Source organism: Monoraphidium neglectum (assembly GCF_000611645.1).
Source record: "Monoraphidium neglectum strain SAG 48.87 unplaced genomic scaffold scaffold00526, whole genome shotgun sequence".
Lineage (NCBI taxonomy): Eukaryota > Viridiplantae > Chlorophyta > Chlorophyceae > Sphaeropleales > Selenastraceae > Monoraphidium > Monoraphidium neglectum.
Genome location: NW_014013102.1, coordinates 1 through 25034, shown reverse-complemented (window position 1 = coordinate 25034; position 25034 = coordinate 1). Strand labels below are relative to the sequence as shown.

The 25034-nt window shown below is 63.9% G+C and overlaps 6 protein-coding genes across 6 annotated transcripts; 5 read left to right on the top strand and 1 right to left on the bottom strand.

Annotated features, from left to right (window-relative positions):
- Positions 1–30: 30 nt before the first annotated feature.
- MNEG_3963 (hypothetical protein) lies at positions 31–1709 on the bottom strand (the record flags this gene model as incomplete). The annotated part of the gene is made up of 6 exons (XM_014047565.1): positions 31–48; positions 103–233; positions 635–740; positions 945–996; positions 1390–1474; positions 1685–1709. 6 exons carry the CDS (start codon positions 1707–1709, stop codon positions 31–33), a joined length of 417 nt encoding a protein of 138 aa, XP_013903019.1.
- Positions 1710–3143: 1434 nt separating this feature from the next.
- MNEG_3962 (Uncharacterized protein) lies at positions 3144–3847 on the top strand (the record flags this gene model as incomplete). The annotated part of the gene is made up of 2 exons (XM_014047564.1): positions 3144–3191; positions 3431–3847. 2 exons carry the CDS (start codon positions 3144–3146, stop codon positions 3845–3847), a joined length of 465 nt encoding a protein of 154 aa, XP_013903018.1.
- Positions 3848–5808: 1961 nt separating this feature from the next.
- On the top strand, positions 5809–8601 carry MNEG_3961 (hypothetical protein; the record flags this gene model as incomplete). The annotated part of the gene is made up of 6 exons (XM_014047563.1): positions 5809–5862; positions 6146–6262; positions 6480–6581; positions 6964–7014; positions 7320–7739; positions 7987–8601. 6 exons carry the CDS (start codon positions 5809–5811, stop codon positions 8599–8601), a joined length of 1359 nt encoding a protein of 452 aa, XP_013903017.1.
- A 1302-nt stretch (positions 8602–9903) lies between these two features.
- On the top strand, positions 9904–12581 carry MNEG_3960 (hypothetical protein; the record flags this gene model as incomplete). Its single annotated transcript, XM_014047562.1, has 6 exons — positions 9904–9937; positions 10246–10442; positions 10846–10945; positions 11354–11461; positions 11863–11959; positions 12383–12581. 6 exons carry the CDS (start codon positions 9904–9906, stop codon positions 12579–12581), a joined length of 735 nt encoding a protein of 244 aa, XP_013903016.1.
- Positions 12582–14323: 1742 nt separating this feature from the next.
- Positions 14324–16438, top strand: MNEG_3959 (hypothetical protein; the record flags this gene model as incomplete). The annotated part of the gene is made up of 4 exons (XM_014047561.1): positions 14324–14549; positions 14743–14949; positions 15264–15488; positions 15960–16438. The coding sequence occupies 4 exons, from the start codon at positions 14324–14326 to the stop codon at positions 16436–16438; spliced, it is 1137 nt and encodes a 378-aa protein (XP_013903015.1).
- Positions 16439–17724: 1286 nt separating this feature from the next.
- On the top strand, positions 17725–24985 carry MNEG_3958 (elongation factor EF-2; the record flags this gene model as incomplete). Its single annotated transcript, XM_014047560.1, has 17 exons — positions 17725–17727; positions 17999–18074; positions 18197–18255; positions 18489–18941; positions 19678–19755; positions 20026–20187; positions 20484–20586; positions 20937–21062; positions 21351–21508; positions 21757–21868; positions 22281–22432; positions 22711–22816; positions 23120–23295; positions 23558–23629; positions 23841–23963; positions 24329–24427; positions 24665–24985. 17 exons carry the CDS (start codon positions 17725–17727, stop codon positions 24983–24985), a joined length of 2379 nt encoding a protein of 792 aa, XP_013903014.1.
- Between the last annotated feature and the right edge of the window lie 49 nt (positions 24986–25034).

Here is a 25034-nt window from a genome sequence, read left to right as displayed (position 1 = left end):
CCGCCTGCTGCAGCTGCCGATTGCGGCCCCTCAGCCAAAGCAGGAGCACTGCCAGCGAGCCCGGGTGCGAATGCGAACGCGCAAGATCGTTGTGTTGCGCACGTTGAAGGTGGCTGTGGCGCTCCGCAGAAAGAGCGTGAGGGCGAGGAACTCGGTCAGGCCCAGGGCGCCGCTGCGGCTGGGGTCAAAGCGCTGAAAGACTGCCTGCAGCGCGGGACGGTCCAGCTGGTAGCCTGGCGGTGGTTGTAAGTGTGCGGTTGGGGTTTGGTGGTGGGGTGCATTGAGGGGAGGGAGGATTTGTTAGGGTTGGATGGGGGTTGGAATGGGGTGTATTGAGGGGAGTGACGGGCGGAGCGAGGGGGCAAAGGAGGGGTGGGGAGGATGGGAAGGGACTGGGAGGGGCAGGTAGGGCAGGTGCGAAGAGGAAACAGGCAGGATGCTCGTCAAAGGGCAGGCGGCGCGGAAGCGGTGCAGGCCCTGATACAGGACGAGGGATGTCGCTTGAATTGTGGGTCGCTCGTGCACCCATACTGAACCACCTGACTTCGCCCGCACCACCAGTTTGTATGCGCATGAGATCCCATTAATGCTGTCGCACTCGCGCCCCAAACAGTGCAGACCTACAGCCACCCACCCGCATGTGTGAGGGCGTTGAATATTTCGTCATAGCTGAGGCTGTTGCTGCGGTCCTGGTCAAAGTACTCAAATGAGTGCTGCACGTTGGTCAGGAACTCGTGCAGCTGGGGGGGCAGAGGGACGCCCAGGGTGCAGACAGGTGCGCACAAATTGGGTGTGGACGCCGCATCGTGCAGCACGAGCAAGGGATGACAAGGGGCGTCCTGCATACAGTTGCATGGCAGGCGCGGCAAGGCTTAGGCTGATCGACCACACACAACTTCAAGGTCAAGCAGCAGCGCCCCGGGGCAGCCGCAAGCGCCGCCCACCTTTGAAAATTCATCGAATGTGATGGAGCCGCTGTTGCTGCGGTCGTGTATCCTGCAAGGCAGGGACGGTTGGAACGGGGGCGGCCACCGTTGGGGGGGCATTCGGCCACGCGCCCTGCCGCCAATGATTTTAAGGTTCGGGCGGGTCGGCGCGTCAAGTGTGCTGCGGTGTCGCAACGCCCCGTCGCCCAGCCAGCTCGGAGAGGGTTAGAAAGCGGCTGATCCTGCTCTTGCTCTGCGTGTGGCCCGCCACGCCTCGCAGGCGCACCACCCAGGAGCGCAGCCTCCGCGGCCCGCGACAGCTTTCCGGGCCACCCCGCCACCTACCCCCTGTCTCCAAAAACAACTTAAGGCACCAAATCCTACACAACCCTCAGCTGCGCGCCCTCTGCCGCGACAGGCTGCCCCCATTCAAACGTGGGATCCAGTCGTGTGCGTGCCCCACCGGATGATGTGAGCCACGGTAGCCAGACTGAAGTTGAGGCCGCCCAGCTGCAGCGCCGCCTGCAGCTCCATAGCAGTCAGGCGGCCTGCATTTCCGCAAGGATGGGGGCACCGCAGCACAAGCATCTCAGCACAGACGCCTGGCGTCCCTGGGGGGCGTCGCGTACCACAGCACGTGGCTGACGTGGGCTCCCCATCGGGCACAATGGTGGCGGTGCGCCCCTGCACCCCTTCCGCATTCAGATGCTGGGTTTTGCGGCTCGAGCCCCCCCCCCTCCCGGGGTTGGCAAGCCTACCGTTGGAGTCCTTGTCAATTGCCATGAACCACTGCAACAGCAAAAAAGGAGCGGAGCAGCAGCAGGGCCGCAGGTGGGTGAGCACAGCTGAGGACAAAGGGCAGCAGGTCCCGCAGCGTGGCCGGCCAGAGGTGGGCGTGCCCCATGGTACGGCAAACAGGGAACCGGACCCCCGAATGCACTTTGGCAGACGGGCAGCCAGGTCCCTGTCAGGATACCCCTCAGGAGTCTAGCCTAACGGCCCAACGAGGTTCTGGGCAAGCCTGGTGGGCACCGAAGCGCCGCTGCCCCATGCAGCGCCCCTTGCATTCCACCCCCGGCGCGCCTGCTGCAGCTGCTCTTGTGACGCCCGTGCCATGGTGGCCACGGAAACACCGGTCCGGTGCTGCCTGCTGCTGCTGGTGCTGCTGCTGCAGCTCCAGGGTCGGCGTGCCTCGGTCGCGCCGCCCGCGGGCCGCTGCCCCTGATGTGCTGGCTATGCGGCGCCGACCAGGAGCAAGTTGTTGGCCAACTCACTAAGCTCCAGAGCAACTAATTTCACTCAAACGCCTGGGGTGCACGGTTTCTGAATGTCTCTACAGCGGTCGCCGATGGGCCAGTGCTTGTCTAGTTGAAGAGTAAAATGGCGTTGGATCGAGTAGGAGAGCGCGCAAAAATACGTTAACGTCACTGTATATTGCTACACAGCTGAAGCGCTCACTTGCCAAGTGGTCGGGGTCCGGGCACGAAGCTGCTTGGATAGATAGCCAACTGTTGTTGGGACCCATCACCGTTGCAAATGCACAAAAAGCTTTGCCGTTTCCCGATCCTCCTTTACGCCGAGCTGCTTCAAATTCTCTGCATCAGATCGGACGGAGGAGCCCAGCTGGCCCGGCGGGCCTGGCGAGCAGCCCTTGCCCAGTGGCGATCGATCAACTCAAGCGATTAACACGCTTAGCGAGTGACGGGTGTTTCGGACCCCACAGCGCCCGTGGCACCGTCCCAGAGCGTTTCACGCGGCCCAGCTCAAGGTGCGGGCCGAATGGGCGTGGTCCGCATATATATTCTAGGATCGATGCTGGCGCGTGTGGCCTCCAGGGCCCATGCACACATCAGCCAGCACGCATGGCAAGCAGCATCACGTGCGCGCTGGATTGCGTCGGCTCAGCAGGAGCTGAGCAGGATGGAACCCCTCCAGCAGAGCAATAGCAGTTGTCTTTGATGGGAACTTTGGACCTCGGCTGGTCATGCCCTTGTTGCTGCACTGCAGCAGCTGCATTGGCAGGCAGCAGGGCGGTCAAAGGTAGGTGCGGGACAGCACGTCTCAGTCTTGGCTGAGCCACCACTGTCCTTCCCACCGCATCGTGCAATGCAGACACGCGCCTGACCTGCTCCGCATCGCCAGCCTCGCCACGTCGGCGGCCTCGCCCGAGCCTTGAGTGCGGCGCGCCGCAGCCCCTGCGCGCGGCGAGCAGCAGCCATGACCGGGCGCCACCGGCGCGTCCCCAGCGAGGTTGATGTGAACAAGGTGGGGGTGCGCCTGCAGGCTCATGTTTTCCCATTTGCAGCGCGTGTGTATGGTGGGTGAGGCGCCACTGTGCAGTCGCCCCAGCAGGACTCATGCACGTGTACCTGGGAACACCTGTCTGGCCCTGCCTGACACGTGCGCCCCCAAGGGGCTCCCCTGCCCCAAGCCTCGTGTCCCCGCCCCCCCCCTGACCCCTCAGATTGTCACCCCACGTTTCTTTACCGACCCTCTCCTTGCAGACCACAAACTGGCTCGACTCCCCGGGCGTGTGGGTCTGGTATCTGTCTGTGATCTGCCTCAGCTGGCTCTGCCTAACCGCCTTGACCTCGGACTCGGGCCTGGCCTGGACCTACGTGCACCTGATGCACGGCGCCGCCAGCTACTGGCTGCTGCACTGGACCAAGGGGTCCTTTGCGCCGGAGGACCAGGGGCGGTACGGCAGCCTGACGCTGTGGGAGCAGGTGGACAATGAGATGTACGGCACCAGCACGAGGAAGTTCCTCACGGCCGTGCCGCTCGCGCTGTTCGTGCTGGCGACCCACGGGACGGACTTCCGGAAGCAGCCGCTGGGGCTGAACTTTGTGGTGGTGCTCGTGCTGTTGATAGCCAAGCTGCCGGCGCTGCACAAGGTGCGCTTCTTCGGCATCGGCGCGTGAAGATGCAGGCGCGTAGGCGCGCGACACAGGCGGGGCTCGCCTCGGGCTATTTTTTCTGTTGCCGGCGGCGGCCGCGTCGGTTGTGGCGACCGCTGGCGTGCGCTGCATCGCCAAGGAGTTGTGTCAAGGCAGGTCCAGCTCGGCAGCCCTCGGCATGTGCTCAAACAGGTCGAGGGCTTTGCTTTAGGGGAGCGCCAGCTGAGCTGCGCGGTGGCGGTGTCCCTGCCTTGATGGCTGCAGCGTCGGTGTTGCGCTGCCCCGGTTTGGGCCAGCGTGCGCACGACCCGCTTCAACTTCCCGTACCCTCTTCATGTGTTTGAGGCCCACCAGACAGCAGGTTGTCCCAACCAAGCATCCCATCATACTTTAGTAGACGAAATTACGCGTGCGCATTGTACTGCCAACCTTGTTTGTCGCTTCTGAATGTCCAGTGGTCAAGAGTGCTTTCCAAACATTCTGGTGCCACGCACCCAGCGCGCCATGCCCTGCAATGGCGCGCAGATCAAAGCGTGCCGCGTCTTGCGTTGGGGCTTGCGCTTGTGCACCTGCGGCGGGCTGTCAAACAACCCTGGCGTTGAATCACCGCCACCCTGGAGGGTCGTGCGTCCACATGTACGGACGGCGCACGCCCCGCTTGCGCTGGCTGGCGACGCTCGGCACCGCGTCCGCCTGGTGCGAATCCGCTCCCTCGATCGCAAGCGCCGCGGCGGGCCCGCGCTGCGTGGCAGCATCGCCGCAGTTCCTCTCACGCCCTCAAGCGGCCGAGGTTGCAGGCCCTATGATCGCTGGCGCCTGCATATTGCTGGGGTGCAAGGCAAAGGCCCCTCCTTGCGCCCCTTAGCGGCAGGCCCAAAACATACCGGAGTTTGGAGAGCAGCCACTGTTTGACCGTTGCTATGCACGGATACTGCCGTGCATGCCCTTTTTCTGTTCCTGTCGTGTTGTGTTGTCTGTGCGTGTGTGTCTCTGTGTGGCATCAATCCGCCTCCCTTACCTTCATCCCCCTGCTGTTTGCTGTCGGGCCCCACACATCAGGCTGTTGGCTTGCTTTTTCACCTGTTTGCCGCCTCTCCTTCTCACCTGCACACAATGCGCTTGTCACCAACCACCCAGTAATATGAGCGTTCCCTCTTTGTCGCAACCGTGTGGGGTCGGCGCACCTGGCGCGGAGGCGCCCTTCCTTCAGCGCCTCTACCGCCTCGTCTCACGGTCACACAGTCCTGCGGCAGCCTATGTGGCCCGCTATGCTGAATCCTTACAACCAAAAACGCAGACTTGGGGGTGCGAATATGGCTCAGTGAAGGACCTGTGTGCGGGCTGTAGGTTGAGGGGTGTCGGTTGAGCGGCGGTTCCCGCCCGCTGCCCCGCCTCCAACCGACCACCAGTATGTCAAGTGGATGGTGCGACAGGCTTCCAGAAACAAGGCTGTGTCGTGCGCCTGCACATGTAATGCTTGAGGATCATGGGTATGTCGGCCCTTGCCGTGGCGGTGCTGTTTGGGAGCCAACAGGAGCGGACGCGCCCCAACACGGCTGGGCAGCGGTGACCAAGGCAGACCATATGAAATTTACGCGTCTTTGATGCGCCTTGTTCTCTTGTTCGATCCCCTCATCCGTGATCCGTCTTTCGCCCCGCTGGGCCGTCCGAGCACACTGCGGGACGCGGTTCCCTCGTCTCCAAGGTCTCAAAAGATAATAGCCTCCAGCTTTGATCGTTGACAGCTCAGCGTCGGCCCTTCCTCCGCTCGAGCTGCTTGCACTGGGGAGCACGGCTACCGCGCTCTCCGCATTCAACACTGATAAGCTAGTGTAGCCTGTATCAGCGTGTTGCTCCGGCCGCCAGGGCCTGGCAGCCCCCGCTGTGAGGGACCCTCGCTCTGCATCGTCGCCCGCCGCCGTGACTGGCCGGCCCCTGCACCACGGCCTGCCTTCGCGGAGGGCGAAACGTCGCCGGCAGCGACGATGTCGACTGCAAAAGGGGACCGCCTGCAGCATCTCCACAAGTCGCGGCAGCTGGTGCGCTTTCTTGAGGATTTAGTTCCTCGCGAGGCCCCAGCCACCCCTTCCCGCCATCCTTCAACTTTGACCTCCTCCTCTGTTAGCCCAATCCCTCCTCCGTGCGGTCTTCCAAACTGTGGAATTGGATCACCCCTTTTGATGCGTTTCTCGGACCTGCTTGTTCACCGGGCAGCCCCCCACTGCATCTAACCCCTCACGCCACTGAACCAGCGACGACAACCCCCCCACCCCGGGACGGCCCACCGCCCTGCCCCAACGCCCCCCAAAACGACCCTTGCAGCTGTACCAACTGCCATGCGAGAAGCTGTTTGAACTTCCCGGCCGCCCCAACGTGCTGTACACCATCAAAAGCTACGCGTATGACCCCGTCAAGGGCGCAGCCGATGCGCGCCAGGAGGTGCGGGCAACGACGGGGAGAGGGGCACGCGGCTTCGCATGCTGTGCACAAAAGAGGGCGGTCACGAGCCGTGGGCACAAGCCCTTTGCGGTCATGCTTCACACATGCGCCTCGCTGCATGCGCTCACAGACATGACCAAGCGAATTACGCGTGTGCAGTATGAACACACATTTGTGCGCGCGCGCACACACACACACACACACACAATGCCATCAGGTTGGCTTCCTTTTCAAGGCCTTTGAGACTGGTCAGATAGGACCGCGGCGGCTGGCGCGCATGATAGGGGAGAACACGCCCCGCAACGCCACCATTCACGAGGTGGGTGTCTGGGGTTGTCGGTGTGAGTGTGCGGGGTGACTGTTGCTTCGGCGTCACTTGGCTGGATGGGCTGCTGCCTGTGTTCGTGCGTGTGGTCGTGCTGCAGGGTACAGGGGGGAGGATAGAGGTGATCGGAGAGGAGAAAACGGCGTTGTAGCAGCTTCAAACCGCCACATGTGACCACGAGAATGTGTCAGCACACAGGGGCTGTCTCCTGTTGAGGGGTTGGTGCCCTCCACACCGTCCTGCCACCGGCCGTTGGCGGGCGCGCTCGCACGCTTGGCTGCTAGCCGGCCTCGTGGCAGCTTGCGGCTCGGTGATCCCGGGCCTGCGACCTTCGTTGAAATGACGTGCCCCTGCCCACCTTGCGCCTTGTCTGCAGTACCTGGACTGGACTGTGACAGCGTTGGAGGCCAAAGACGAGACAGAATACGTGAGGAGGGGTGGTGGTGGGGGGGAGCAGGGTCGGCGGCCGGCTGAGCGGCTCAGCCCATGTGACTGGTGTGTTTCGCCGGGGAAGGCGGCCGATGAGCCCGTGGGGCAAGTGGTGAAGGCATGTATGCAACCGCCTTGGCCCCAGGCTGTTCGAAGCGTCGCTTTGCCATTCGCACTCGGGGCATGATGCCGCATCCATGGCCCCCCTCTCCAGCGCCCGCACGCGCACAGCGAGTCCCGCCTCCAAGACCTGCCGCGCACATTTCCCTGCCCTCCTCTCCCACTCCCCTCCTCGACCCCAAGGATTTCTCTGGGTTCCGCCTGCTGCTGCTGTACCCCCGGGAGCGCAACATGTGGCCCGCCCCCAACGGCAGCCGCCCCGAGGCGCGCGCCGACACGCGGCTCGGCGCGCCGCTGGACCCGTGGCCTGGCCTGCAGGCCAAGGGGCGCCCGCTCAGCGCGGCCACCATCCGCAGCGGCCCGGGGTACCTGGAGGTCCCCTTTGTGGCGACCCACGAAAACAAGCGCGGCCGCGGCTTCGGGCGCTGCGTGGTGGAGGCGATCGAGGACGTGGCGCGCGCGGTCGGGGTGCCGCAGCTGCTGCTGTGCAGCACTGTGGAGGAGCACGTGCAGAGCACATGGAAGCACCTCGGGTTCGTCGAGACAACAGACGCTGACCTGGACAGGCTGGACGTGCAGGACCCCGACCTCATACACATGCAGGTGCGGGGCGCTGTCGGGGGCCCCGGAGCGAGGGCAGGTTCTGGAGGGTGGAGACGCCCCGGGTGGAGTCTCACAGGGTGAACGGCATGGGCCTGCAGACCACTGCTGGCCTGACAGCTGGCATCCAGGCTGCGCATCCAGGCTGGGCATGGGGTTCCTATTGTGACGTCAACCCATTGAGACACTCACCAGCACGAAACCACCTGCGACCCCAACCTCCTGCTCTCGTCACTCTGCTGCGCGACAGAACACCCTACAAATGCACAAAGCTGTCCCTGCCGCCCGCCGCTGGCGCGCCGTCAAGATCAAGCACGAGGCCTTTGTGGCCCGCACCTACGCGCCGCTGGACGGCCCCGGCGCGCGCGGCGGGCCACCCGGGCGCGCGCAGGCGTCCGGGCCGCTGCTCGGGATGACGAACAGCAACCACGGCGGCGCCAACGGCGCCGCCAGCAGCTATCAGACGGCGAGCAGCCTGGGGGTCAGCGGCGGCGGCTTTGGCGCCGATGCGGACGGGGAGTTGGACGGCGGCAGCAGCTACCCGCATAAGGTGGGGCCCGGACGGAAGCTGGGCGGGGAGCAGCAGCAGCAGCAACACCAGCAGCAGCAACACCAGCAGCAGCAGCAGCAGCAGCAGCAGCAGCAGCAGCAGCAGCACCCACCGGCAGTCTATCAGCAGCAGCAGCGGCCGCCGCCACAGCAGCATCCGCACCAACAACCGCAGCAGCAGCAGCAGCACCAGCAGCAGCAAAGCGTGCAGCAGCATATGATGCGGCCGTTACAGCAGCAGCCGTCCGAGGCGCTGTCGGACGTCCTGGTGTTTGTCAAGCCTGGGATGGCCGTGGAGGCGATGGAGGTCGGGTGATGACTGTACCCTCGTCTGCCGCCCCTTGGCCCATGTAATGAGACCTTGCTAACGCCTTGGATCGCGCAAAGCGCATGCGTGCCGCCCTGTCATAGTTCTGGCTTCGCCGGGGCGGCTGTTCAACCGCTGGTGTGCCCGCTCATCTTCCCTGCGAGGCGGACGTTCGCCGCCTGTTTGTCGGGCCCGCGCTCCCGCGCATGGATGCGGCGAGCCTTGCGTCTCTCACACTACCTTGCGTTTTGCAACCCGTGGGTCGCTTTGCGTGGCCCTTGGCAAGCGCTGTGCCTGCTGCTTGCTTGGCAGAAGCTGGCCGTACTCGGGCCTATACAACAGGCAGGCTACGCTGTGCATGTGGCCGTGCCGACCCAGGAGTGCAGGCACGGTTTTTCGCATCGGATCTGTTGAAGTTTCCGGTTCCATTGCTGAGTAGCCCTGGCGGGTGCTGCTATTTCGCACCTGTGCAGGTGCCCTGCGCAGGTTGCTGCGTGGCTAAGCCACATGTCTAGCATTTGCTGAGCTCTTCTTTCCTCGCTGCCCCGCTAGCATGCATGTGTCCGCTCTTGGGCGCTGCCGCCCGTCTTTAAGTGCAAGCCCCCCCCCCCCGGGCTCCGACCGCCGCGCAGTCGGGCGTGTTTCTCCTGGCATGAGCCCCGCCTGGGCAGCTACATGCGCCTCCTGCTGGCACGGCTCGGCACCCCCGTTATGTTTTTGAGTGTGCAGCCACCCGTGCCTCCTGCGCGCGAGCGCAAGCCCGCTGCTGCTTTTTGCACGGGCCACGCTCAGCACCGCAGTGCAGGTGTGTGCCCAACGGCGCGCATCATGTAATTGACCTGAAGATCTGACCCTCACAGGCGTTAAGCAGCAGAGGTTGAAGGTGGCTGACACGCGCAGACTTTGGGACGATGCTGTGGCCGATTTCGTCCATGGATGCATCGAAGCCAGCGCAGCTGCTCGTGCTGTTCTGAGCCGCCAAGCTGGCGGTTGGGCTCGCGGACTGCATATGCTCAGGCGCAACAGCAGCCAACGGCACAGGATTAGATTTCTGGCACCGAGTCATGCTTACCAACGCTGTGCAGTTACCCGGGCTCGTTTCACCCCCTGGGAGACACGCAGCTTGGGTGAACAAATACGACGGCAACGGTCACAGAGCCCAACTTGCAGTACCGCATGTTAATTTAGAACTATCTTGCAGAGTTGCGTGGCCGTAATATATCCATACTTCGACTGTTGTTCCGAAAGGCTGCTGCGTGTCGACCGATCACGTGGCCGCGTCGGTGCTCATTGCTCGGCGTGCCCATCGGCATGGTCGGTATGGATATCCCCGGAGCGACGCGGGGTGAGCCAGGACGTGTGGCCTGGCGGCCGCCGGTGGCCGCTGAGGCACCTCGCGCAAGCACTGCGGCGCTTCATCGTGTCGAGCTTCTCCCAATAGGGGCACGCAGCGCCATTCACGCCAAATGCGTGCTCATTGCATAGCCAGGCGCGCACCGTTGCGGCCGGCTGCATCCAGACTTCTCCCCCTCTGTCCCGAGGTGGCCGCCTTCCAGCACCTGTAGCTCCCCACCTAACAGGCCCAATGCCCAAGCCAACTCGCCCCACCGTCGATCCCCCGTGGCACACGCGCACGCGCGCCCTCGTCCGCAGCCGCCAGCAACGAGTGGGAGGCGGACCAGCTCGCCAGGCCCTTCCTGAAGGCGGCGGAGGATGGCGACGCGGCCGCAATCAGCCGGCTGCTGCGCCAGGGCGCGGACATCAACGTGAAGGAGGAGCCCAACCAGAGCCAGCGCTACTCGATCGGCTGGACGGCCGGCAAGACTGCGCTGGTCAAGGCGGCGCAGCAGGTGGGTGGGGGCGCGTGACTGGGACGTGGGGCGGGCGGGTGTGAGTGCGCTGCAGGCGAGAGTGTAATTAAAAACGGGGGGAGCCCCATAGGTGTGGGCGCCCGCGCCGCCCGGGGCCTTCCCATCACCCCGCGTTACACACGCAGCTGGCCGCAGGCGGCCTGCAGCCTTTAAACAGAAGCAGCCTACGATGTGTGTTCAGCGTCATTGACAAGCGTGGCGCCAACGTTCGGTTCTTTGTCCCTGCAATGCGCTTGAATTCCTGTCACACAATGCTGATGCTACCAAGTCATATCCCTTGAGCCTGGATGGCTCCAGGAGCGGGCGACCGCGGGATTTTGTAACAATCCTAATCCTTATCCTGCTATCATCGCCCGCCCTGCACCGCTGCGCACGCGTGCAGGGCCACATTGAGTGCGTGCGCGTGCTGGTGGCGTCAGAGGCAGACCTGGAGGCGCGAGACGACGACTACTGGACCGCCCTGCACTGGGCCGCCAACAACGGTGGGCGCGGGTCTGTTTTGCAGCGCATCCCTGAGGAAGTGATGAGGGGTACACTGGGAAGGGGGCGGGCGGGCGGGGGGGTTCTGGGCTTGCAGTGTCGGTGTGGCAAGGCGGGGCCTCCGCCTCCAATCCCCTTGGAGGGTATCGATGTCCACGCGCGCACGGCACAAGTTATGCACGCCTCACCGCGTGCAGCTGCGCGGACACATGGACCGGTAAAGAAAGAGGCCTGCTCGGAGTTGGTGGCAAAAAAAGCTGGCTGCACCAGGCCCGCCAGTGTTGGCAGGTCGCTGCACACAGCGGCCGCTGCTGCCTTGCCTCGGCCGCGACCCGCCGTCTCCCTCGACCAATCGACTCACGCCGCCCCAGCCCCGGCTTCCCTTCTGCCCTACCCCTTGCGCCCCTCAGGCCACGCTGCTGCGGCCAAGCTGCTGCTGGACGCGGGCGCCAAGGCCAACCCAAAGGACCACGAGAAGCGCACCCCCCTGACATACGCCGCTATCAGGGGCTACCCCGGTGAGGCACTGCAGCAGCTGCTGCTGCTGCTGCTGCTGCTGCTGCTGCTGCTGCTGCTGCTGCTGCTGCTGCTGCTGGGGCCTTTATACATTTCAAAAGGGCACATTGGGTGTCTCGGTTCCCCAACCACGAGTTTGCTAATCACAAGTTGTTTGGCAGACTCGAAACACTAATCGAAAGCTGGCCCTGTGTTTGCTGAGTGCTGCAGCCGGTGCACTTGCTGCAGAATCAGTGTGCGAATGAGTCGGGTGGATGCTCTGCGGGCGCCCGCCATCGGTGCGTTCTCACTGGCGCCACCGCGTGGCCGGTCATCGCCTATTCACTCCTAACTGTCCCGACCCACACATGCCTTTGGACGCGCCCAACCCCTTCATCTCGTTCAACCCCTTCCACCCCTCCAGAGGTCGTGCAGCTGCTGCTGGAGAAGGGCGCCCACGCGGCCGGCGTCGACCGCTTCGGCAAGAGCGCCCTGTCACTCGCGATCGAGCACGGAAACAGGTGCGCACGTGCACTGCGCGAGCGCGCACGTGTGTGTGGTGTTTGTGTAGGGGCGCACGCGTGTGTTCGGTTGCTGCTGTGGCAGCATGTGTGCGCGGGAGGATGTGGACGAGGGACACGCCACCAGCCGCAGGTCAGCCAGCAGCGTGTGTGGCGGCCCTAGGGGTGGCAGTAGGTGGGTCGTGCCGGTTCCGTCCGTGCAGCAGCCGCTGGGGCGTGCAGGCCCACACCTTATTGCCGCACTGCACCACTCACAGGACTGCGATGCCCCAGCCGACGATATCCTATAGGCGTTCCTCCCATCTCCCACAGCCAAGCAATCGGCCGCCTTCCTCACATTGGACCCCTCTACACCCCACCCACCCTCCAAAGCTCAAGTGCAATACTCTTGCATGCACCACAATCCCCCGTCACGCCCCGCAGCGCCGCTGCGCGCCTGCTGCAGGAGCACGCGGAGCGCAGCATGCACGGCCGCGTGTCGCCGCCGTGCGACCCCGAGGTGGTGCGTGAGCTGCAGTGCGAGAGGGACGAGGCGCGCGCCAGGGCGGTGGAGCTGGAGGAGCGCTGCAGGGCGGTGGAGGCTGAGCTGGCCGCGCTCAAGGCGGGGACAAGCTGTGTGTGAGGCGGCGTGAGGCGCGAATGTTCTGCGCGCGCCTACGAGCGCTGGCAGATGCGGGGGTGAAGAGTCGTCAATCATACCGGATGGCTGCGTGGTGGAGCAGGGAGGGGGTGAAGGGAGGAAGGATGATTGAATGCAGGTGACGATGACAGCGCAAGCCTTTGTTGGTGCATCTGATGGATTGCTGAGGGACCGAATTTCAATTCGCGCCTGGACTTCAGGCAGAGTTTGGGCTCTGCACTGTGCGTGCTTTGTGTGTGGCGCACCACAAACGGCTGGGCTGCTTGGTGCACCTGCTCGCTCGCCGCCTGCCTGCAGTCCAGTTCCCTTCCTGGATATGTTCTGCGTCTCTGTGGGAATTGCACCACCATGAATGCTGTCAAACAATAAAAATAATTAGTTCTTTGGACACAAGTTATTCCTGGCTCCACGCCATGCATGGTGCTGTATGCATTGAGGCTTGATGGACCCGTCATCTGCTGCCGCGGACGCAGCTGGCTTGCTCAGACCGTGGGGATGCGCGTGGGGTAATCGCCATTGGAAGTTATAAAAACAAGCAGGGCCCGCAACCGCAACAATTGCTAGCAAGGCAACATGCAATTTCAACATAACCAGGAGTCCTGAGCTGAGGGAACAGCTCCCAGAGATAGCTGTGCACGCGCCAGGGGATGATAGCCCACAGCTTTGCATGACGATCCCAGAGCGCATCAACAACGGAACCCTCCCCAGGGCTGCGATGCACACAATCGTGTGACACGACCAAGAGCCAAGCAAAATCAGAGCCTGCTGGCGCCAGCAAGCACTGCTGCACATGTGGGAGGCTCCTGTCGATGCAGCACCATTGAGCGCCATATCCTGGGACGCGGCCTGCGCAGCAGGTCAACGCGCCAATCGTGGGAGAATTGCCTGCAAAGGGTGCAGAGGTCCATTGACACCGAGCAGCTGGATGTGGGCAGGGCTGGCGCTGCCGGTGTGTCTTATCAAGAATTCAAAGGGTGCATGGGGTTGTAGGGGTCAGTATACACTGACCCCTATCGCTTTGAGCACGCTGCTGCTTGCATCTGCCGTGTGGGGTGTCGGTCTGCGGTGGTGACCACTCTGGGCGCCCCACAGTAATCGGACCCTCGTCAATGCATGCATGCTACGACAAAACTCTGTCTATACACTGAAGAAAACTTTAAATAGACAATCACGGGCGTGTCACGTTCGTTCGACTTACCAGTGCGGTAGTGAGCCAGCCGTGACACTCGTGTTTTGATCCGTGACCCACGCGAATTATTCGGGTGACACTGTCACCCGTGACCACGCCCCGTGATGCAAGTGGTCTGCCCAGCCGTGGATGTCACGGCCAAACGACCGTGGTTGACCCGTGCCTTGTCCGTGCATCTCGTTCTTTGAGTGGCAAAGCCAATCAATTTCTGAATGAGACACCATAATCAACTTGCTTTCAACTTCGCGCATGGTGAGTGAGCACGTCAAGGGCGCCTGCTGGGGGCCGACACGCAGGCAAAGGCAAGGCGGCTTTGGGTGTGCCCTGTGGAGCCGAGTCTGAGGATTGTCTTGGGTCCACCTGGCCGATAACATCACAGTGGGCCTCTGTAAAGCCGCAGGAGGGGCACACCTTTTGCCAGGGGATTGTATGTGTGCGCACGGGTCTGAGCCCCTGGAGACCGTCCCAGCACGCCCGTGCAGCTGGCCAGCCATGGTGTCACACCTGCATCTGCCTGAATGAATGCACGCAGCAGATGGATGAGGATTACGATTTGGAGGATTATGTCTCCTACAAATACGCTGGTGGAGTTGTTGGGGAGCGGGCGGTGGACCACGCGCCCGCCCCTCATCATCGCGAGCCGGCGCAGCCCGCGCAGCAGCACGACCGCCGCCACCAGCAGCAGGAGCACCAGCACAACCACCGCCGCCACCACGGCGGCAAGCGTGATGACCGCATCCTGCTGCTGTTCGACCTGAACGGTGCGTGGGCGCTTCAGCGTTTCATGGGCAGGGGCACCCGTCATGCAATCGCACGGCAACTGCTGGTCGGCACCAGCACGCACCAGCAGCTGGCAGCTGCGCCGGCCAGCTGACCCGTCAGCGCGCTCACGCACGCCCAGCGGCACCCCTTGATCACCTCGTCCCATCCCTCGGTAACCCGACCCCTCCAAAGGCGTGCTCACAGACCACACGGCCCCGCGCATGGAGGGTCGCAGCATCCGCCGCGACCACGTGGTGCGGCCCCACATTGAGTGCCTGCTGGCGCTGCGAGAGCACTTCCGCCTGGGGATCTACTCCAGCGCCATGCGGCACACCATCGACCGCGCTCTGGCGCTGGTGCGCTCGAATCTGCTGGCCATGAGGCGGCAGGGCGTGGAGGGTGAGCAATGTGCTGTGCTGCGCGGCTGGGTGGGGTTGGGCGGGGACCAGGTGTTGCAGGGGCGCGGCTGCTGGCTTTGGGGCAGCTGAGGCCCACGGGCGCCTCCGATGCTAGTGTGCAGCGCTGGGCGTGACTCTGTATCGCGGTCCTGGTGTGCTTGAAACTCTTCCGATGCGGGATTGTATGTGGATGTAGGTGGGTGCATAGGCTCACACCACCAGGAGCGCCGCTGCTTGCGCGTCTTCGATGCAACTTTCCTCTGTTATGCACCCGCTGCCAAATCATGCACGCACCTTCCCCCTCCCCGCCCCCAGTCCCGGACGCCCCCCTGTTTGAGGTGATCATGCACCGCGACCACTGCGCCCCAGACCTCCACTGGCGCCAGCGCCCCGGCGGCAAGGAGTGGTCGACTGTAAAGCCGCTGGCGCGCCACGGCCTAGACCTGGCGCGGTGTGTGCTGGTGGACAATGATTGGCACAAGAGCGTGAAGGGGGAGGAGGCCAACATGCTGCTGGTGCCTGACTGGCTGCAGGAGCCAGGTGGGGTGCTGGGTTGTTGACAGCGGCCCCAATAGAGAGTTCGGCGGGGCTTTGAAACGAGTGAAGCATCTTTGACGCATTGTGTGTGTGTTTTTTGAGGTTTTGGGGTGTGTCTGGAGGGCCGGGGCGGAGGTTTGGAGGAGCGATGCGGCCTGCCGGGCAGCGCCGGACCGCGTTTGGCGTCATGCGTTCTCACACGGTGACAACCGCGTCAGCTGATGCACGCGCCATCGTTCAGACCCGCCGGATGCGAGCCGGGCTTCACGGCAACACACAAGCTGCCTGTCCGCCACCAGGCACCTCTCAGGGCCCCCGAGACACCGCCTTGACGGCCCCTGGTCGTTCGGACGCACACTCCTCGAAAACACACCCGCAGTCTCCAAACCCTTTGCAACCCCCTTTCTCCCCAACGCACCCTCAGTCTCCAAACAAAAACCTTGGCATCCCCCCTCATTCCCAACACACCCGCAGTCTCCAACGCCGACCTGCCCGTGCTCGTGCACCTGCTGCTACGCCTGCTGCCGGGCCGCGCCGACGTGCGTCCCGCCGCGGCGGCAGTGTCGCAGGGCCTCGTGCACGCGCGGCTGGCACGCTTCGGCCCCGGGGCCCAGCCCATCAACATCCCCTACACTGACGGGCGAGTCACGCATGGGGTGGGCCCGGACGGCCTAGAGCCCGGCCTCGTGGCAGCAGCTGTCAAGGCCGTAGAGGAGGCCGCCGGTGACGCGGCTGCCGCCTCAGGGGCTTCGGGTGCGCCAGCGGCAGGCCTAGTGGCTACGCACGCCGCCGCCGCGCAGGCCGCGCGCGCCGCGTGCGACCGCCGGGCCGATGGGCAAGTTGTCCAGGCCCCGTCGCGCGTGGATCGCGCTGCAGCCCAGCAAACGGCTGTGGGAGGGCAGTGGTGGACAGAACCTCTTGGCCCGCGATACCACGAGCGCCTGGGGTGGTGAAGCAAGCGACACCATGGCGGCACCTGGCGCCGGCCTGCGGGCTTCCACCTGAATTGCATTGAGCTGCCTGGCCACAGCCAGCGCCCTGCGCCCGCTGAAAACGACTAATCGACGCCCATTGTGCACGACAATGACGCCCCCAAGGCGCCCTTGCGAGGTCTGCAGAGCAAACATATCTGGCACTTTGAGGGGGTGTGGCGCAGTGTGCCGCGCTCTGCGTGGAGAGCGGCTCGCAGCTGCTGGCGTGTGCTTGGGTGCATGCATACGCGCAGCGATGAAAAGCTCAATTGGTCTTCACTTGACGCGCCCGTGCCAGACTCACGGAGCGGGCGAGGTAGAGGTCACCCACAACTCTTGCTTGACAATGCCCTCGTTGGACTAGTCCAGAAAGGGGATTGTGAAGTGGGAGTTGTGGGTAACCCCTCCATCGCCCGCTCCCTGAGCCCGGCACGGGCGAATCGCACGTGGAGGGGCGCGTGGCTGCAAATGCTTGGTTGATGATTCGCAGCGGAGGGCGGCGCGCCAGGGTCACTTGAATCCCTGTCACAATGCTGATGCTACCAAGTCATATCCCATGGCTCATATGAGCCTGGATGGCTCCAGGAGCGGGCGACCGAGGCGGGGATGTTGTAACAATCCTGATCCTAATCCTAATCCAGGCGCCCTTTGGCAGCCTATGCAGTGGGGGTGCAAGCACATTAGAAGATGACAGGCAACCGCTTGCGGCCAATGGCTGACGCATGCCCGACACACTGTTGGCAGGAAGTACCGGTACAGGCAGTGAACACTGTTGCACCTGGAACCCGGTGGGCAAAGGAGCTGTTGAAGCAGCTCACTGCGAATACAGCCACCCACTCAAAGCACCACTGCTCCCCAAATAATCGTGCTATCATGTCTGCCCAAATTGCTTCAGGTAAATTGGCCGCCAGAAGATGATTAGGTGACATGAGCCGTTGCGCCGATCGCTTGAAATCGTGCCCGTGAGCGCATGCACCTGGCCGCAGGGACCAGCCCAAGCCCTCAACGACGAGAGGACCGCAGGGCTTCTTTTGTCGCTTGCTGGTGCTGCCAGTGGTGGCATCCGCCCAGACAGTCGCGGCGCAGCGCGAGCAGCTGCCCGCTTGCGCGGCGCCACCTACGCACCTGCGCGCCTGCCACTGCGCCGGGCCAATCGCCGCGCGGCGCTTTCCATCTCCCTCTTTCTCTGCCGAGCACGTTCGTCAGCGTGCCGCATACCCGAACCTTTCCCTTTGGGAGTTTGTGGGCCCGAGGCCAGCGTCGCCAGGATGGTGAGCCCGTCGCGCAATGAGCTTCACGGACGTGGCGCCCGCATGTATGCGAGGGCTCCTCCGTCAGCCAAGCCCGTCCAGCGCGCGGTTTGCCACACGCCGCCTCGGCACCAGATCTAACTCCGCTCGATCCCCGCGCCCTCCCACTCCGCGCCTTGCAGGTGAAGTTCACGGTAATTATCTGGCACGGCTGGAGCTGCAGCAGGCGCGGGGAGGCGGGAGTTTCTTTGCAGCACGGCCCGCTGATCGCCTGCTGTTGCTCTCCCCGCAGATCGAGGACATCCGCGCCCTGATGAACAACAAGTTCAACATCCGTAACATGAGTGTTATCGCTCACGTCGACCACGGTGCGGGGGCGGGCAGCGGGCAGGCGCCCTGTGTGGGGGCCAGGTGTGGGAAGGGAGCAACCAGCGAGTGCGAAGTGGCTCTGTGCCTGGCCGCTGATCGCCGGTCTGCTCGCTGTATGCAGGCAAGTCGACGCTTACGGACTCCCTGGTGGCTGCTGCGGGTATCATGGCGCTGGAGCAGGTGCGCAGTGCGGCAGCGCGGCCGCAATGGGTTACTGACGACTGACGCGCAGAGCGCTTCGTGTTCTGTGTTGCTTGCACAGGGCGCTGCAAGGCGCCATCTCACAATTCTTGGATCGTGTATACACATCACTGCACGCGGCCCTGCTGATGCGGCGACATCCAGCGGCGCAGCATCATCCCGACCCTGCCTGCCCCACCCTCACACCCCCACCCTCCGCGCGTTCCCCCCAGGCCGGCGACGCCCGCCTGACGGACACCCGCGCCGACGAGCAGGAGCGCGGCATCACCATCAAGTCCACGGGCATCTCCCTCTACTACGAGATGACTGAGGAGGCCCTGAAGAACTTCTCGGGCAAGAGGGACGGCAACTCGTACCTCGTGAACCTCATCGACAGCCCTGGCCACGTGGACTTCTCGTCCGAGGTTACCGCCGCGCTGCGCATCACCGACGGCGCGCTCGTCGTGGTGGACTGCGTCGAGGGCGTGTGCGTGCAGACCGAGACGGTGCTGCGCCAGGCGCTCGGCGAGCGCATCCGCCCCGTGCTGACGGTGAACAAGATGGACCGCTGCTTCCTGGAGCTGCAGCTGGAGGGCGAGGAGGCGTACACCACCTACCTGCGCGTGATTGAGAACGCCAACGTGATCTTGGCCACCTACCAGGACGACGCGATGGGCGACCTGCAGGTGCGTGTTGTGGGGGGGAGGGGGGCGTAGGGTGCGGTGTCGGGCTGGCTCGCGGCGAGTGAACGGGGGAGCGGCGTGGGGTGGCATGCGGCTGTGGCGAAGGGGGTTGGGACGAGCAAGAGAATGCGAGTGGGGAGCAGCGGGGTGGGGTGCCTCTCGCGCAGCAGGAGTGAAGAGGGTGGCGGGGGTGGGGTCGCAGCAGCTGCTGGTGTTGTGGGGGCTGGGCCGAGTCGCGGGTGGTTTATTGGACCACAGCCAGACTCCAGGCCTGTAAGATGGGCTTTCAATTGGCCGCGGGCTACGGGCTGCCCGCGTGCCGGTCGGGCCCGCCACAAGAGCGCGCCAAATAGGCCACGCCACGGAGTGTGTGCGGGTCTCACATGCCACCGATACCTTGGCCGGCGAGCGACAGGGCATCGGTGGTGTCGCAGGCCCGGCTGCCTGCCTTGAGCCGCTGGGGCCTTTTGTGGAACGCCGTGCTACATGCTGCTCCGCTTTCATTCAAGCAGCCTGCCAAGCAGCCGCCTCATCCTGCCCCTGTCACCCCTTGTCTCCCAACACACACACACACACACACACACACACACACACACATACACACAGATGCGTACACAAACACACACGTACACCCACACACACACACAGATGCGGACACAAACACACACGTACACACACACACACACACACACACACACACACATTGACACACACACACACGCTCACACACAATTACCAGGTGTACCCCGACAAGGGCACCGTGTCGTTCAGCGCTGGCCTCCACGGCTGGGCCTTCACCCTGACCACCTTCGCCCAGGTGCGGCCCCAGGGCTGCGCGCGCACACGCAGCGGCGGCGGCGTGCCATGGACGCCAGCAGATGCCCGGCCTGCCCGCCCCAAGCTGTGTGACGCATGTGCCGTTTGCAGGCTGCAGATCGCTGCCGGCTGTGTCGACTTCTGGCCAGTGCGCCTCTGTGCATATCTCCACCCACTTGCCACGGACGCCGCCGCCGTGGTCGTCCCGGCAAGTGTTGTATTGTTGCGGCGCCCCTGCTCACTGTCTGTCCCCTCTCCGCCCAAACCACAGATGTACGCCGCCAAGTTCGGCACCAGCGAGGCCAAGATGATGGAGAAGCTGTGGGGCGACAACTTCTTCGACCCCGCCACCAAGAAGTGGACCAAGAAGCAGACCGACTCCCCCACCTGCGTGCGCGGGTTCGTGCAGTTCTGCTACAACCCCATCAAGCAGGTGCGCGGCGCGACGGGGGCAAAGGCGAGGGGTGGGAATGCCCGCTTGACGTCGGCAGCCGCAGCAGGCGGGGAGCCGCTTGCTGGGCGGCCGGTGGCACCTGGCGTTCGGTTGCGGTGGAGCGGTTCAGTTCCGGACGGCAGCAGCGCGTGGCAGGGGTGGCGGCAGAACTCCCACAGAGGTGCCAGGCAGTGGCGCGTTGCGCTGTGCAGCACTGGCTTCTCAGCGACTCTGCAACTGCACACAAACACCCCTGAACCCCCTGCCGCCCGCCCTGCTGCCCCCGTGTGCTCCAGGTTATTGACCTGGCGATGAACGACAACAAGGACAAGCTGTTCAAGCTGCTGGAGAAGGTCAACTGCCTCGACAAGCTCAAGAGCGAGGACAAGGAGCTCGTGGGTGCGTGACTCATGGGTCTCTCATTTGACCAGCGTGGCGGGGGCACCGAGGACGACTGGGGTGGACGGGGTGCGTGAGTGTGTGCTTTGTGTGCAGGTACGTGAGGGTGTGTGCATGGGCGCGCCGGAGGGCCAGGGTCACGGCGTCACAAGTTGCCCGGAGCGTGCAGAGCCCCCCCCCTCAATCGGCGGGCGAACGCCGAGTTCTTCGGGGTCGCGCTCGCCGCGCCTCGGGACAGTCTTCCCCGCATTCTCTGAGTGTGAAGCCCCCGGTTGTCGCCCCCCTCACTGGTCCCGATTACGAGGGTGACACCCCCTTCTTGTATGGGCTCTTTCCACCACCTCCGCCAGGCAAGCCCCTGATGAAGCGCACCATGCAGTCGTGGCTGCCCGCGTCTGAGGCGCTGCTGGAGATGATCGTGTACCACCTGCCCTCCCCCGCCATTGCCCAGAAGTACCGCGCCGACGTGCTCTACGGTGGGCGGCAGCTTTGGGGGCACAAGTGGCTGCAGGGGTGGGGGTGGAGGGTGGTGTGCGTGTGCAGGCACTGGTGCATATGAACAAATTCAGTGCAGACAAGTCTCGCACTTGCATTTGTGCGCAAGCTGCAGTCTTGGCGATGCTGCCCAGTGCACGCAGCCCGCAGTACACGCCGGCGGGGCCTCCAGCCCTCCAAGACATGCTCGGATCCAGCCAACACACCCGCCGCCAGGGCCTGTGCTCAACCCGTCCCCCACGTCCCCAACCCTCAAACCACAACCCCAGAGGGCCCCCTGGACGACCAGTACGCGGACAGCATCCGCGCCTGCGACCCTGACGGGCCCCTCATGATGTACGTGTCCAAGATGATCCCCACCGCCGACAAGGGCCGCTTCCTGGCGTTCGGCCGTGTGTTCTCGGGCACCGTGTCCACCGGCAAGAAGGTGCGTATATGCTCTTGTGTGTGAGAGGGACTGTACGTGTGAGAGGAGGAGAGAGTGCGGGCGGCGATGCCTGCGCTTGCCTGCCACCTGCTACGACGCCTGCTCGGCCTGCCGGCTTGGTCTGGCCCACTCGTTCGCGCGCGGCGGGTGCCTCGCCTTTAAGAGTTTTGGGTGTTGCAAAAGCGCCCCCTTCAAGCCTCTTCTGAAGCCCACCCCCCTTCCGATGCGACCTTCCCCCACCCCCCAAGGTGCGCATCATGGGCCCCAACTACGTTCCCGGCGAGAAGAAGGACCTGACCGTGAAGAGCGTGCAGCGCACTGTGCTGTGCATGGGCCGCAAGCAGGAGGCCGTGGAGTCGGGTGAGGGAACGCGACAGGGCCTCCTCCGGCAGCCGCACACTGTGGTGGCTGGGGGCACAATGCATTATGTTGATGCAATGCAATTTTTCTCAGGGGTAGGGGTGTGCGATACGTGCGCACCTGCGTCACGTTTGGGCGATTGGTTGTGGGGTTGGATGGACGCCTGGTCGGCTTTGTGGCGGCCTGACGGGTGACACGGCCTGATGTGATGCCACCCAGCAGGCCGACCAGGGGGGAGCTGCAGGCGTTACAGCGTCTACTGATTATCGAAATCCATTCCCTTCACATGCGCACACATGCCAAACACACACGCCCACACTTCACAAATGGTGCTTCCTCTCCCCCACCCTGACTCTCACACACACACACACATTCACACACCACTCATGTCGGCCCCCCCAATCTCCTCCAGTGCCGTGCGGCAACACCGTGGCCCTGGTGGGTCTGGACCAGTTCATCACCAAGACTGCCACCATCACCAACGAGTCCTGCGAGGACGCTCACCCCATGAAGGCCATGAAGTTCAGCGTGTCGCCCGTCGTGAGGGTGGCCGTGGAGCCCAAGGTGGGGATTTGGGGCGTGTGCTTGTGCGTGTGTGTGTGTTTGTGTTGAGGGTGTTTAGGCATCTCATGCCGCCCATCCCCCCCGTCCAAAGCCCGCCTCGCCTTGCCAGCACTGCGTGTAGTCTGCTTTCTTGCCCGCTGGCGCAGCTGCACACCCAGATGGCTCCCACCCTCATTGACCAGAAGCCTCATTCCCATCTACGCCTGCTCTTGCATGTGATTGCATCCGCTCCTTCCCACCTTTCGACCCCCCCCCCACACACTCCCGAAAACCGCCAGGTGGCGTCTGACCTGCCCAAGCTGGTGGAGGGCCTGAAGCGCCTGGCGCGCTCCGACCCCATGGTGCAGTGCATCATCGAGGAGACCGGCGAGCACATCATCGCGGGTGAGAGGGGGGCGGTTGCGGAGTGTGCATGGAAGGTCACGCAAACATCTTGAGCCCTGTCTGCCTCCCAACAGTGTTGCAGATTCTGATTGCCGCTGCCCATTTTGGAGAGCGACGCCGTTGTGTGTGGTTTGTGTCGTGATGGGACGAGAAGGCTGTGTGCGTGCATGCGGAGAACGAATGCGTCAGTTTGCTGGGGCAACGGCAGGATGGGTGTTTTCAGGGCGACCATCGGCTTGACCAGAACTTTCCCCCCAGCTCTCACAACCCTTTCCCCGCCCGCCCATCCTCTCCCCCCAACAGGTGCCGGCGAGCTGCACCTGGAGATCTGCCTGAAGGACCTGCAGGACGACTTCATGGGCGGCGCCGAGATCCGCGTGTCCGAGCCCGTGGTGTCGTTCAGGGAGACTGTCAGCGACAGGTCTGACCACACCGTCATGTCCAAGTCCCCCAACAAGCACAACAGGCTGTACCTGCAGGTGGGGAGGCCCTCTCGTTGCGTGTTTGTGTGAGTGAGAGTGAGTGCGTGAGTGTGCTTGTGCCAGGGCTCTGGATGTCAGATGCGCAGGTGCAGCCGAGCCAGGGGTGGTTTCGGGCTTCCACTGACTTGGCTTTCCCTTCGTCACGGCTGCACGTCATGCTTGCCATGTCATAATCATTGAAACCTGCATATTCCTGCCACGTCATTCACCACCCCTCATCTCACATCCACCTCCACCTCACGGCCCCACCCCACCCCAGGCGCGCCCCATGGAGGACGGCCTGGCTGAGGCCATCGATGAGGGCAAGATTGGCCCGAAGGACGACCCCAAGGTGCGGCCGCGGGCAGGGCCTCCTGCAGCGAAACGCCGCTACTTGAGAACCTGGGTGGAAGCCAGCCAATCGCCTCTGCTCTCAGGCAACCTGGTAACCTGAGGGCACCACCAGCAACATCAACCAGGCCGGCCACACGCCTCATACAGCCCCAACCTCCGCCGCTTCTGAGCCCGGCTGCCTTGCAACACCCCCAATTCCTTTGCCCCAGGTGCGCTCCAAGACCATGTCGGAGGAGTTTGGCTGGGACAAGGACCTGACCAAGAAGATCTGGTGCTTCGGCCCCGACACCATGGGCCCCAACATCCTGGTCGATGTCACCAAGGGAGTGCAGGTGGGTTCATCTTGGGGACCCCGGGATGGCCGCAGGGGCGAACACGGGCAGCAGTCGACACCCGCCTGCACGGACGCAAGGGGGGCAGTCAACAGGGCGGGGACGGGGGGCAGGGGCTGCCGCTGCGCGCAACCCTGTCGGATCGCCCGCGCGCGCACCCTCACGGTGCACAACTTGCAACCTGACTTGCAACCTCAGCCACATCGTGCCCTGCACGCAGAGCTTGCCTAACCTAGACACACACGTGCAGCCCTTTCACGCAGTTACGCGGGCGCACACACGCGTGCACACACACACACACACACACACACACACACACACACACACACACACACACACACACACACACGCGCTTCCCCACCCAGTACCTCAACGAGATCAAGGACTCGTGCGTGGCCGCGTTCCAGTGGGCCAGCAAGGAGGGCGTGATCGCGGAGGAGAACATGCGCGGCATCGTGTTCGAGGTGGGGGCATGGAACACGGGTCGCACAACGGTGGCCTTTTCATGAGGGCGCGTGGGGGATGGAACAGCATGCAATCCTGGCCGTTCCTCCTGGCGGGGGGCCAGCGCTGCGCCATGCACACCCTTTGCGAAGGAGGCACCACGCAGTCGACAGCTGCTGGTCCATGTGTTCACTCTTGCTCCAGCCACCAACAACGCACCCCCTCCCCTCCCACCCACACACCCACCCGCAACAAAGGTCCATGACGTGGTGATGCACGCGGACGCCATCCACCGCGGCGGCGGCCAGATCATCCCCACCTGCCGCCGCGCGCTGTACGCCGCCGAGCTGACGGCCAAGCCGCGGCTGTGCGAGCCCGTGTACCTGGTGGAGATCCAGGCCCCTGAGCAGGCGCTGGGCGGCATCTACTCGGGTGCGCCTGGCGCGGTGCTGTCGTGGTGTTGTGCAGGCCTTCTGCCTGGCCTTTTTCTGTGTACCCCGTGCTTCCGGTCCCTGTCGGGGCCTTTGGAAGTCCTGCGGACGGTGTACCTTGACAGCCACGACCAAGCAACTGTCTGAACCTCCCTGCTGGCCCTGCCGCACATCCCTTAACACCCTACACCCGCCC